Here is a 13,601-nt window from a genome sequence, read left to right as displayed (position 1 = left end):
TGTGTGCATCTGTGACTATACTAACAAGATATCATCTGTTGATTCTAGATCTGATGTGATAAGTAGAGAATTGTGGAGAAAAGTGCAAGACTTCATCACCCTTCACCACCGGTCTTGGTGCATTTTGACACATTTAACCTCACTCTACGGAAGACAAGTTGCTTGCACACTGCAAAAGCATTATTTGAGAAAGTGAAAGTTAAAACTCTTTTCATATCCCCTCTGATCAGCCACATCAAGTGAACCTTAGTATGGTAAAGTTTAATAGATGAAGAGCATAGAAACAACTATTCTTTGGTGTGGATCTACATGAGACGACCCACAGACATTGTTTTTCTGAACTCTAACAAAGAAGACGAACCACAGAAGCCACTGTTTCCAGGTTTAAGCATGAGCGTCAATATTATATGTCTGTGATTGTTACTGACTGAATATCATGTTGCAAAAGGAACTAGTCTGTCATTTGAAAATGAAATAACAGGAAACAAAACATCGTTTTTGAAGTTTTTTATTTTAGCAAACACTGAAATACGTCTGCAATAAAAGAAATGATTATGCCATGCTATCCTATATTTAACAACGCTTGGTCTTGAGGATCTTTTTGATCCAGGGCAGGTACTTTGATACATCTGTATAGACATTGGGTAAGTTGGGGTAGTCACAGTTGTAGCTGAAAGATACCACACCAACTGCTATCCCATCACACACAAGAGGACCACCAGAATCACCCTGTGAGGAGGAAGAAGCTTGGTTTATTTATCCTACATTTAAGACTGGAAACCAGATGATGCATTTTGTAAAAGATCAAACATACCTTACAAAATCCTTTGTTGGTTTTATATCCACCTGCACAGGTAACATTGTTTGGAAGATTAAATTCAACATGTCTCCATTGTTGCTTACACTGCTTCAGGTTAACAATGTCCACATCTGCCACATGCAGCACATCAACACTTTTACCACCAATTTTCGTGAAGCCCCATCCAGCTACACGGCACTTTGCATTGTCCTTTGGTTTCCTCTCAGGCTTTGGCAACTTAATGGGTTCTATTCGTTTGCCCAGGAGAGCTTGTTGAGACAGCTGCACAAAATCAGGAAGTGAAAACTCAGAAGAAGCAGATATCAGTAAGGGCATAGTTCTTATCTTCCATTAGACTGCTAATAAAGAGCTCTGTGCCATACAAAGAAATAACCGGTTTATATAAAACATACACCCAATAGATGTATGTTTAATAGTACTACACACCACAGCCTCTAAAATGTAAACAGTGGCATCACTGTTATTTAGTTATTTGAAACAAATGCTGAGCAAGGAACTAATGCTTTCAAGGAGCTAATATTTAGTGCAGGACCGTTATATCAGAATGCATTCATTATCACTAATGTACCTAATGAACTGGCCAGTTGTATATACTTACTTTGAGGAGCATGATGTCATCACCACTTTCAGCTTTCTCAAACTCTGGATGCTTGCAAGGGGTTACACTATACCTCATTTTGTCATTAACCTTCTTGAGATTGTGGGTGCCCAGAACAACACTTGTGGGGTTGCTGAAAGAGTGTTAATTAAACATGTGTCTGTTGATGATTTTTTTTTAAAAAATAAATAAAAATAAAAGTTGCACAGGCAAAATAAAAAAAAAGGAATGAAATTACTTCAACATTATCCAGCTAATAAACTAACCTGTTGACACAGTGTGCAGCAGTGAGCACAAAGTCTTTACTGATGAGAAATCCTCCACACACATGGCCTTTATTGTTCTGCACCGACACCATATACGGCATTAATTCTTCAGGGACCTTTTTTCCATTAATGATTTCACTCCCATGCACTGTAAACACAAGATGAAATCAGGTTCAGTGAATGTCTCCTTGTTGTAAAAGAGAATAATAATTAAGTTATGTAAGCTTACCATTTTGTCCAAGACATGTCAGAATATAAAAAAGCATAAGGTTGTGCAGAGCGGGCATCTTCACTGCAACAACTCAGCTGATTGTCTTTGTAGAGTCAAGTCGACCCCTTATATGCAGCCTGTGGTTTACGTCTGCTTCACAACTTATTTTCTCGTCAGTGCATCATTTCTGCATCAGTGCAACCTTTACTTGTCTTGTCTTATAGTGGTGAGTGCATGTGGTCAGAAAATAAATGAGCTGTCACACTGCATGGCCAAAGTTACAGAAAACGAGTAGGTGGCTCTGCTGCCTGGAAAACATCGCCACACATTATGTGATCAGAATGTGATGGGTTAAATGAAGCCTGTTAGATTATTATTTGCCTTTCGCACCCTATGCCCCTCTTTCGTTTCCCTTTTATCATGAATCAGCACTTTAGCTGTCACCTTTCACCTATTTGTGGGATTTAATTTCAATGTTGCAGCGAAACCTTTGAAATGAAGACAAAATGAGTAACAGAAACCACAGCCTCGAGATTCCGATTTGAATGTGGGCACATTTGCAGTCACTGACTGACAGGTGGCAGTCTAGAGGAGCATGATGACTCAGTGGAAGATGTTAGCAAGTGAAAATATAATGTTGGGAGACTATTGATGCTAAAGGTTAGTGCAAGGAAATAGAAATAGACAAATAATATGTGTAATTCTAAGTTACCCTGTTCTAATATTCTGCAGGATTGCCAACATTAGGGTTAGGCATTTAGTTGTGATGGTTAGGATTAGGGTTAGGTTGGGGCTAGGGAATGCATTATATCAGTGAATGTCCTCACAAAGATAGCCATACAAACATGTGTGCATGTGAGGTCTCAAAATATCAAAAGAAATTTCAAAATGTCAAATATTTCAGCGTCAATTACAAAAGTGGTTCAAGATGCTGAGACACAGGCACATGGGATTTTGTAATGAGCACACAAAATAACACAATAATTCATGGTCCTTGTAACTCATACACAGATAATTGTATCTGGCAACTATTGCATAAAACATTCGTCCATACATTTTATGAAGAACCACAAAATATGACCATCTCATCCTTTCTGTGTGTTTGTTCCTGCTTGAAACAGCTGTAGTGTTAGTAACCTTAATCTGGAAACTGTGGTTTCTGTGGTTCTGCAGAGCTGTGTCAAGTGTTTCCATGACACAGAATCTTAGTTTTGCATCTGCGCTCTCCATCTTGAATTAACACAATAAGATACAGGCACAGCATTCGTGCACATATGTCCCCCTTATGTCAGATGCAGTGTTTTGGGACAAAGCATACACGTGTTTGTAGTTGCTGCACTCAACACTCTAGTGATCTATTTGTCTACAGACAGAGCACTGACTGTTGTTTGATGGAAGGCCAGGAAATACAAGAACAACAAGAACTACCAGCAAAAAAGGCCGCCTGTGAGGTTGCCTCATGCTGCCTGTGTCTGTTGCGCTTGAATGCAGCACAAAGACTACAGTATAATGCCCATTTGGCACAAACATTTAGACCTCTCTAAAGCAGCAGGTGGCAGTAGCGTCTATTTGACACATAAAAAGGAAAGCCGCCTGACTACACAGGGTGCCAAGCATACACCAATCGGCCATAACATTATTACCACGATTCTAATATAGTATAGGTCTCCCTTGTGCCTCCAAAACAGTTGTGACTCGTCAGAGAATGGACATGGGCCTTCTGAGGGTGTCCTGTGGTGTCTGGCAACAGGATGTTGTTAGTGGATGTAATTTTGATAGTGGCATGGTTTGTGGTTGCACTTTGTTTCCATTTAAAGTTTGGGTTTTGGTTCATCATTCACAGTGTACTCCCGACAGTGGTGGCTGGCCCCTCTGGCCCTCGCAAGACTGTCTGTCCTCTTCTCTCTCCTTCTTATGATTTAGTCCAAAGGTTAAATGTGCAAGTGAAATTAATATAAAATGTCTAATAAAAATGTTGGCTTAAAAAAAAGAAAATTTCTATTACTGTTGAAAGTCTAATTATAACAAAATGTAAAACAAAATTGTTGGATGAAACCCAATGCTTCATGTGGCAAACCATATTAAAATTCACCACAAAAACATTATCTATGTGCTCCAGGATGCTGCAGAAGATAAACCACAGGAAAAGATAGCATATCAACTGACTTATCATAGTTTCCTATGTCGGAAGTGGTCATACACAACAAAATAAGAGATGGAAGTCAGGCAGATATAACTTGTGGTTTGTAAATTGCGTAAAATTCTGCTGCATGTTCTGACATGTAGTCTTGGATGAGTAGGATGTGTGCGTGTGTGTTTTATTAGAGCTGTCCTGTTTTCAGTGGCAGGTTTCACCAAATTTTAACTCATGATACGTGTGTATCATGAACTATATACTGAGAAAATCTACTGACCACCGGGTGTAACCCTTTTACAGGCTGTTAAAAGTTGCCCCAATGACAATCCAGCACACAGCAGCAGAGTGTAAGATGCTAGCAGCCAGGGGTTACAATAAACACCATAACCAAGTTGTTGTCATAATGTACAGAAGCATCTGCGTAGAATATAGACTGGAGGTCCCCATGACCGAGCCATGATCCTCTGGGACTTCCACATACAGACTGGGCAAGGTAGTGATGGCGAACCAACCAGACATCATAGTAGTGGATAAACCACAGAAGAGGTTCTGTGGAAGAAGGACCATGAGAAGCTCAAGCAATATATGGGGCTGAAAGAAGAGCTAGAAAGGATGTGGAAGTTGATGGCAACAATGGTCCCCGTGGTGACAGGAACACTTGAATCCAAGGACTCTAGGAGAGAGCAGTACTATACACCGATCATCTTCATTTTCTGTAACTGCTTGTCCTGTGAGGGGTCCAAAACTTTTGGACCTGGCATTCATGTGGTTGTTACTTAGACGTGTACCACCCACCTAGACCAGACCAGGCACTCCCACCCTATAGCAATGACACTCCTTGATGGCAGCAGCCTTCCCCAGCAGGATGCAGTCTGACACAGACGCACACACAAAAACGGTTTAGGAGCAACTCAAGAAACACGAAAAAGAGGACAAGGTGTTGACCAGGCCTCCAAATTCACTAGATCCCAAACTGATCAAGTGGGATGAGCCACAGCGGCACCTCCCCTCAATCCATAGACCCAAAGGCCCCCACTAACAACATTCTGTTGCCAGACACCACAAGACACCCTCAGAAGACCCATGTCCATTCTCTGATGAGTTTCAACTGTTTTGGAGGCACAAGGGAGACTAACACAATACTAGGCCATAATGTTATGCCTGATCGGTGTATGCTTGGCTTCCTCTGTAGTCAGCTCCTAGGGTTTTCCTTCTTGTGTCAAATACACGCTACTGCCACCTGCTGCTTTAGAGAGGTCTAAATGTATAAGTGTATGTATAAAACTCAGATTAGAAAGTGAAAGTGTAAAGTCACAAGTACACAAGGTACATTTTTCTTTCTAACACACATTTCAGATACCGTCTCCTTCTGCTTAGCAACATCAAGTGAGCCTTAGTAGGATGCATGTTATAAAAGAAACACATATTCTGTGTGGATCTACTTGAGATATCCTGCACAACATTTTATTTTATCTCAGACAAACAAGACGAACTGAACCCAAGGAACTGAATCCAACTGGAACTGGTCTTTTTTTTCTCAAAGTCAGAGTTATATAGTGGTACACTTGGTGCTTCTACACTTCTGGTTGGATGCTAACTGCATCTTGTTGCATTATACTTGAACATGTGTAATGATTTAAAAGTTGAATCTAATCTAAATTTAAGATACCATAAGAGCATGCTTCTGCGCTGCAACAACTCAGCTGGTTGTCTTTGTGGAGTCAAATCGACCCCTTACATGCAGCCTGTGGTTTTCGTCTGCGTCATCTTTCGTCTATGACTTCTTTTCCCATCATTTCTGTGCATCATTTCTGCATCAGTGCAACCTTTACTTGTCTTGTAGTGATGAGTGCATGTGGCCAGTGCATAGATGAGTCAGCACACTGCATGGCCATTGTTACAGAAAATGAAATGTCTGCAGCTCTGCTGCCTGGAAAACATCGATGCCACACATTCTGTGACGTCATTTTTCTGTTTGAACCTGTTCTAAATCTTTTAAAGTTAAAAACTAAACCTCTTTTTTTGGATGAATCACCATTTTAGCTGTTATCTTGATCTGTTTGTGGGATCTTATTTCAATGTTGCAGTGAAACCTTTGAAATGAAGACAAAATGAGTAACAGAAACCACAGCTTCAAGATTCTGATTTGAATGTGGGTACATTTGCAGTCATTGACTGACAGCTGGCACATGTTCGCAAGTGACAATACATTGATAAGGCATAACACTATGATATCCTAATATTGTGTAGGTCTCCCTTATGCCTTCAAACCAGTTGTGACTCATCAGAGAATGGACATAGGCCTTCTGAGGGTGTCCTGTGATGTTGTTAGTGGGGACCTCTGTGGATCATCCCACAGATACTTGATCAGTTTAGGATCTAGTGAATTTGGAGGCCAGGTCAACACCTTGTGCTGTTGTTTTTTTGAGTTGTTCCTAAACCGTTTATGTGACTGCTGCAATCAAGGAGTGTCATTGCTATGGGGTGGGGGTTCCTGGTCTGGTCTAGGCGGGTGAGACATGTCTAAGTAACATCCTTCACACAAATGCCAGGTCCAAAAGTTTCCCAGCAGAACATTGTATTGTCACAAGATGGTCAATGTTAATTACCGTAATTTCCGGACTATAAGGCGCACCTGAATATAAGCCGCACCAGCTAAATTTTTGGGAAAATACAGATTGTTCCATATATAAGCCGCACCCGACTATAAGCCGCTGGTAACCCGTAAGGGTATCTTCTACCACGGAGGGGATTGTCGGGACAGAAATGACTGTTTGGAAACGCAAAGCGTCCCATTTATTTACATTTGAGAAACACAATAAATCTTTCAATCAATCAACCAATCAATCAATCAATCAAACAATCAATCAATCAATCGATCAAACTTTCACATCTTTGACATTACAAACAGCATTCGTGCAGTGCACAAATAATACAATGGTGCGCTCCTAGCGCACTTCCTGCAGTCATAGTACCGTAGTAGTGCAGTATAACAAAAAACAAAGCTTACAACGCTTGACGAGGCAATAACGTTTAATGGCTAAATTTAATTCATTTTTAAAAGTGCTTGCCTGTAACACGGCAGCAAAAGTGCAGTAACCCGGCTGCTCAACAAAATAACCAGCATCTTTTTCGAAAACAGCCAACACAGCAGTAAAGGTGCAGTAACACGGCCGTTTACTGTATCAAAATAACCAGCCTATTATACCAGAAAAGTCAGCCAGATCGATCGCCTTTAACTTAAAAGCAGCTCTCGTACTGCATTTGGGCTCACTTGGTTTGTTTTGCTCTCGTTACCTGGCGCGAACTGTCTGTCTCGCTCTTGCGCTTCCATGATAGTGCACCCCTGGTGACCCTTAGCTGTAAAAATCCATATATCCGTTGTATAAGCCGCAGGGTCCAAAGCAAGTGACAAAAGTAGCAGCTTATAGTCCGGAAATTACGGTACTTCTCCTGTGTAAGTGGTTTCAATGTTGTGAACGAACAGTGTATACCTAGGCCCATTTAGCAGCAGATTAACATTTTGTAAACACAATGACTAGATGAGCCATAATGACTAAGACATATGTCAACATAATGACCATATGGCAGCAAGTTATAGCAGTAATTGAGCATGTGTCAGTCCAGTCTCTAGAAGCTGAGGAGTCAGTAAGAAACTACTCCATACAGTAGGAGGGTGAAGAATGAGTGTAAAGGGTGCGTGGGGTCTCCAACAGTGTTGTTCACTTTCTGGATGCAGCATGTGGTTTAAAGGAAGGATGTAAAGAAGAAGGACTAGTTTGGTCTTCTCAGTTGTCCTCACTATCCACTGGAGGGTCTGCAACAGTCCAAAACAGAGCTACTCCTACACCTGTCAGATGGAAGAAGGCCCAACAGAGCCTTTACTTCCTTATGATGTATAAGCAACATCACGTCCCTTGTCACCTGCTGACCAGCTTCTACTTCAGCATCTCTGTAGGGCCTGCACCATCTGCAATAGTTCACTGGACAATAGTAGAACCTGAGGACAGACTTATTTTAACAGTGTGGGAAAGTGTAAGAGATAAGGAAACAGCAATAGCCCACTTTCTTCAGTGCGGAACAGATCGTGAGGGGACCGACCCCCTTGACTAAACTTTCTAAACTTTTCATCTAAGCTTCATTAAACATATATATACTATATTCTATTCTAATGTGTTATGTCCAAGAAGGCTACACAGGAAAATGTATTCTCGGTTTTCATATTACACTCCTCCTGCTTGTAGTGTTAGTAATCTGTATTTGTGGTGTTTGAGGTTAATCTAAATTGCAGCAGAATTCTTAGAAAAATATCTCTCCGAGACCAAAGAATCTTGATTTTGCATCTAGATTCTCCGGTCAATTAATATCGGGCACAACATGTGCTTGTGTATCTCTAATCATGTGCAGTGTTTCTCATGCTTCTCCCTTCAGCGTGTTTTAGAGAATTACGTTATACAGTTAAAAAAACGGAAGTTTTAGGAGGTTATTTTGAAACAGTGATTACTTCATAAACATTTTGTTTCAGTTTTTTAGTAGGGGCTTCATTCCACTTAGGTGAGGTCCTGCTTTTGTGCATGCTGTCTAACTATCTTGGCTGACTGGGAAATTCTTGGCTGTAGCACAGTCTTTCTTAAAAGACACATTCTAGCTCTTGCTTAATAATCTCACTTCAGGGACAACTGTTCCGCTGGTTTTACTGGTTTCTCTGGCGCTGGAGTCTTTTGTGGGACCACATCACAATTTTTCAACCTGTCTATGATTCCTCATACATTTTCAAACTGTATCATGTAACATCATCAGTTTGTATCATAAGATTCCACATGTACGCTTTAGTCAGATATGGGTATCTATGACAGATGTATGTTTATCTCGTTTCTGCTGTTCTCTTCTCTTTTTTCTGTCTGTACACAGCTGGCCTTAGGCAGATGGGTCCCTCCATATGAGCTGGGTTCTGCTCAAGGTTTCTTCCTGTTAAAAGGGAGTTTTTCCTTGCTACCGTCGCCTTCAGCCTTGCTCTGGGGGTTTAAGGCCGGGTTTTGTAAAGCATCTTGAGACGATTTGTATTGTTATTGACGCAATGTAAATAAAATTGAATTGAACTGAATCACAACACTATAGAGGACTGAAAAGTCAAGAGACCTAGGAAAGTTAATATGGCATGTAAACATTTCAGTGCTTGTGCAACAGTAGTGCAATGATGCACTGTGTCTCAACTTATTCGTGCAGTGTGTAGATTTCATCAGAGTAATTGCGGCACCAAGCTGTTCACTCAGCGGAAATGATGATAGCAATATCTGACTGTGTGATCTACCAAGCTGCGCTAGTACATCAGCTGTCACAAATCATCACAGACTGTTAAATTAACATACAATTGGCATGAATCCATCAACAGTAGTTAGCAGTAGTTCTGTCAGGACCACTTCAGTCAAAGAAACTTTACTTGCATTTGCAATTAATTATGTCTGGTTGCGGGGCCTGCCTAAGGCAGACAGAGCTGCAGCAAAGACCCCCTCAGACACAGAACAGAGCGAACGTCAATAACACAGAAATGACACTGATAGACAGACACAGCTTAAGAGGAGGAGCTGTGGTGGAGGTGGGTTGCCCAGTGGCTTGCACAGAATACAACTGTAGGCAGGCTAATGTTCTCTTCTCCTCTCTCTTTGCTCTTCTCTTCTCTCTTTCTTCTGTCTGTACCCGGCTGGCCTTAGGCAGATGGGTCCCTCCATATGAGCTGGGTTCTGCTCAAGGTTTCTTCCTGTTAAAAGGGAGTTTTTCCTTGCCACCGTTGCCTTCAGGCTTGCTCTGGGGGTTTCAGGCCGGGTTTTTGTAAAGCGTCTTGAGACGATTTGTATTGTTATCGACGCTATATAAATAAAATTGAATTGAATTGAATTAATTCAGCTTTAAGTGTTTACATGAGATGCCTCAGCTAAGCTACTATTCCAAAACTAGTGTTATAAATGTAACTAAGCTACCATGAATTCACTGTGTCTGGGGGTCAGTGAGAATGCAACAGAATCTGGGAAATATCCAAGAAATGTCAAAATAACTAAGAATCAGTCAGTGAGATGGAGGGGAGATCTGCAAACCAGGCTTGTGGCATCTTGAATGACAATAAACTAACTGTCTCACGGTGAACACAGAGCCTACAGGCCCACACAGAGAGTTTGGGAGCCAGATTAGTCCATAGTGAACACAGATCAACGGATTTAAAGTTACACAAAGTAATTCATGAAGTCCAGAGATGAACTAAATGATTATCAGAGTGCTCAGAGTTAAGAAACTTTATATTCCATCTGTGTTTTTAGCTGTTAGAGTAATCCAACCAAAGTACCTTAATTGGTGACTACTGAATGAAATGAGTCACAACTATAAAAATAACCAAAAAAATGTAAAAGGTATAAAAATTGGAAAGGGAAAATATTGAAAACTGTGATAAACGCATGCTGACGCCGTAATGTTCATATGTGACCATAGATATACAAATAAATATTGCAAAAACAGCATTTTTTGCAACATTCTACAAAGGATGTGGTTAGATGTCAAATATGACAGATGATAATCATACTTCCTATGAAAAAATATGTATAAAGATGGAAGTTTGCCCCTAAGAAGACAAGGGCTAGCATCATGAACAGTCTCCACGCATTCCTGCTTCTCCACGTTGTGACATGTCTTCAGCAAAATGGTAAGAATTCCAAATCTGTGGGGGTTTTTTTCTTCAAACATTTAATGGGGTGCTAAGCTAATTTTGACTTTTACTTATCTTCGCAGCTCATGGGAGCATAATCATACATGGAGAAAAAGCCCCGGAGAACTCACTGCTGTACATGGCCTCGCTGCAGAACAAGAGAGGTCATGTTTGTGGAGGGTTTCTTGTCACTGAGGAATTTGTAGTCACTGCTGCGCACTGTGCTGAAAGGTGAGCATTCAGTCTTAAGGCAAGGCGTAAGGCCATTTCTGGATCATGTGGCTAGAAATCAGTCTTAGAAAATATACTGACCATCTCCCAATGATTCCTCCTTCAGCTACCCTACACATGTTGTTCTGGGCACCCATAATCTGAAGGAGCTCCATAATGATGAAATAGAAATTGGAAAGAAGATCATTCACCCATCTTATCAGAATGTTGGAAAGGGTGATGACATCATGCTCCTCAAAGTAAGTGTATATCGATGCATGAATAGTCTCAGGGGATATTGAGTTATGTTAAAGTCCAGGAAGAGCAAAAATGTAGCAGCTGTAACTTAACAATATAAATTTAAAATATCCTGCACTAATCATGTTGCAGTCTGATGAATAATGACATTACTTAGTTTTTTACTTTCTTATTACGTGTGTCTGCAGTTGGCAAATAAAACTCAACTGAACTCCAGAGTGCAAACAATTGAACTTCCATTTGGGGAAATAAACCTAAAAGACAATGAAGCATGTCAGGTGGCTGGATGGGGTAAGACTAGTACCAACGGTCCCACTGTGAATGAGCTGAGAGTGGTGGATGTGTCTGTCATTAAGCCACGAAAATGTAAGGAGATATGGCATCATCTTCCTGCTAACGTTATCTGTGCAGGCGGATATGGCACGGACAAAGGATTCTGTCAGGTATGAGTGTACACATTATTTCTTAACTGGGTTCGTACTAAGAAATGGTTTAAACACCTTAATCTACGTGGGGTAAACCATTTAAACGTCTCCTTCCTCACAGGGTGATTCTGGTGGACCTCTGGTGTGCAAGGGGAAGGCTGTTGGTGTTGTGTCTGCCAACAGAAATTACGTCTGCGACTACCCAGATTTACCCAACGTCTACACGGATATCTCAAAACACCTTGAATGGATCAATGAGGTTGTGAAGGGAAAGAATGATTAAATGCAAAAATGTTACACAAAACAGCTTCAAGCACACAGTAGTTGCATTTGGAGGTCATGTTGTGCCTCTCAGTTGAGTCACTCTGGCATGGTTTGCTCTGTAACAAAAAGCCTAAATAAATAAATAAATAAAAAGAATGGTTTCAAAAATAGTTGTCTTGTGTTATTGTCTTAATGTATGTTCAACATAGCAAAGCTGCTAGAGCTGGTTGGTGTGGGCAGATAAAATAGATACTGATGTGACTTTGGTTAGAGAAGATTGTTAGTAAGTGAGGGAACTAATCTTTAATATCGAAAGATTTAACTACGTTTTATTACCCCATACCTATTTTGATTAAAGTGTTCATGCAAAGAGCACCCTCCCCCCTTCACTCTATTTCTCAGAAAGACTAGGGGAGTTTACAACTTCAGCCATTCAGATTCTGCCACGGTCTCTTTCAGCCAATCACGCTGCTTTCAAGCCTTAAATAGGTTCCCATCTGCCACTGCCACTTCAGTCTGAAACTGCTGCATGCCTCTGCTACTGTATCCACCTCCAACCTTCATATCCACACCTCCAGCATTCCCTTCTCTTCATCATCACCACCACCATTAGTGTCTAGACCCAGGATGGGTTTTCCATACGAAACACAACCTCACTCTCTCCCCCTCAAATACAATTACGTCACGGTTGGGCCTAATCGCTAAAGAATCACATTTTTCCTAGTGGTGCAAGTTATTAAACATGTAGATTCAGGTGAAAAGGTTAATATGATACATATAAACATGATATAAAAAAAAATATAAACATGTTCAGGTTATATTCAGGCAAAAGGGGGTGATGAAATGAAAACTGCAGGAAATGAATCAAATCTGACCAAGTGGACTTTAGATCTACTGCAGTGTTTTCATTGGAGTTGGATAGTTTCCAATGGAGATGTAAGCCATATAACAGTTTTACTCAATTCTTCTTCTCTTCAGCCACAAGAGGTGTTCCTTATTGATGTGTCTCATTTCAAGCATAGAGGAATAGTGTGATGTGGCATTAACATGGGATATTTTTTGTGCAACCGAATATGACTGCAAAAGCTAAAACTAAAAGTGAACGGAGAACGGCATTTCAATAAGGAGAAGATCAAAAAGGAGCATTTATTGAGGAAACAGGAACACGAACGTGCAAGGTAATAGTATGGTGGCTAAATTTAGAGAGTGACAGCATCATAGGACTGAATCTCAGACAATGCTGGTAGATAGGGATAGGACCCCCAGAGTCTAGACGCTGGTGGTGGTGGAGAAGGAGAAGAGGTGGCTGTAGGAGATCTCTGATGAAGACTTCTAGGATGACCATGGAGAGGTGGAGATGGAGAGAAGGGTTGTGAATAGAGTGACAGAATAAGACAGACTTTAAAGTACAAAGACCAGGGGATGATTGGCTAGGAGAAGGCGGACAAATACTTCACTGGATGGAAGTGGTGACGTGCCAGTTGAGGACAGACTGATTCTGACAGCATGGGGAAATGGAAGATAAGAAAATAGAACAACAGCCCACATTCACCAGAGGGGAACAGATCTTCCTTATTGAACTTTCACGGCAACTTCATAAGAAGCAAGCAATGGAAAAATAGGATTAGTGTGAAGCACTGTGATAAACCCCTCCCTAACCATGAAATATAAACATATGTGATTTAGATAAGGGAACTAGATACTACAAGACACTACAA

At 40.8% G+C, this 13,601-nt stretch overlaps 2 protein-coding genes across 2 annotated transcripts; one reads left to right on the top strand and one right to left on the bottom strand.

The window, feature by feature from the left end:
- Nucleotides 1-571: 571 nt before the first annotated feature.
- LOC311491157 (duodenase-1-like) lies at nucleotides 572-2,348 on the bottom strand. The gene is made up of 4 exons (XM_084549015.1): nucleotides 1,685-2,348; nucleotides 1,419-1,551; nucleotides 815-1,144; nucleotides 572-729 (listed from the first exon to the last, which is right to left on the bottom strand). The coding sequence occupies exons 1-4, from the start codon at nucleotides 1,783-1,785 to the stop codon at nucleotides 574-576; spliced, it is 720 nt and encodes a 239-aa protein (XP_084405141.1). The 5' UTR covers nucleotides 1,786-2,348; the 3' UTR covers nucleotides 572-573.
- Nucleotides 2,349-10,665: 8,317 nt separating this feature from the next.
- LOC311491067 (duodenase-1-like) lies at nucleotides 10,666-11,935 on the top strand (the record flags this gene model as incomplete). The annotated part of the gene is made up of 5 exons (XM_084548922.1): nucleotides 10,666-10,723; nucleotides 10,810-10,957; nucleotides 11,064-11,196; nucleotides 11,383-11,637; nucleotides 11,741-11,935. The coding sequence occupies 5 exons, from the start codon at nucleotides 10,666-10,668 to the stop codon at nucleotides 11,900-11,902; spliced, it is 756 nt and encodes a 251-aa protein (XP_084405048.1). The 3' UTR covers nucleotides 11,903-11,935.
- Nucleotides 11,936-13,601: the final 1,666 nt, after the last annotated feature.

The sequence above is a fragment of the Chelon labrosus genome (genome assembly GCF_963514085.1).
Source record: "Chelon labrosus genome assembly, chromosome: 7".
Lineage (NCBI taxonomy): Eukaryota > Metazoa > Chordata > Actinopteri > Mugiliformes > Mugilidae > Chelon > Chelon labrosus.
Note: the sequence above shows the minus strand (reverse complement) of the source record. Positions and strands in the feature narration are given on the sequence as shown.

Coding starts and splice junctions, on each gene's coding strand:
- LOC311491157 (XM_084549015.1), bottom strand. CDS start 1,785: ATGCCGTATATGGTGTCGGTGCAGAACAATAAAGGCCATGTGTGTGGA. Junction 1,552..1,684: donor GCTGCACACTGTGTCAACAG/GTTAGTTTATTA, acceptor ACACTCTTTCAG/CAACCCCACAAGTGTTGTTC. Junction 1,145..1,418: donor ATGACATCATGCTCCTCAAA/GTAAGTATATAC, acceptor GTCTAATGGAAG/ATAAGAACTATGCCCTTACT.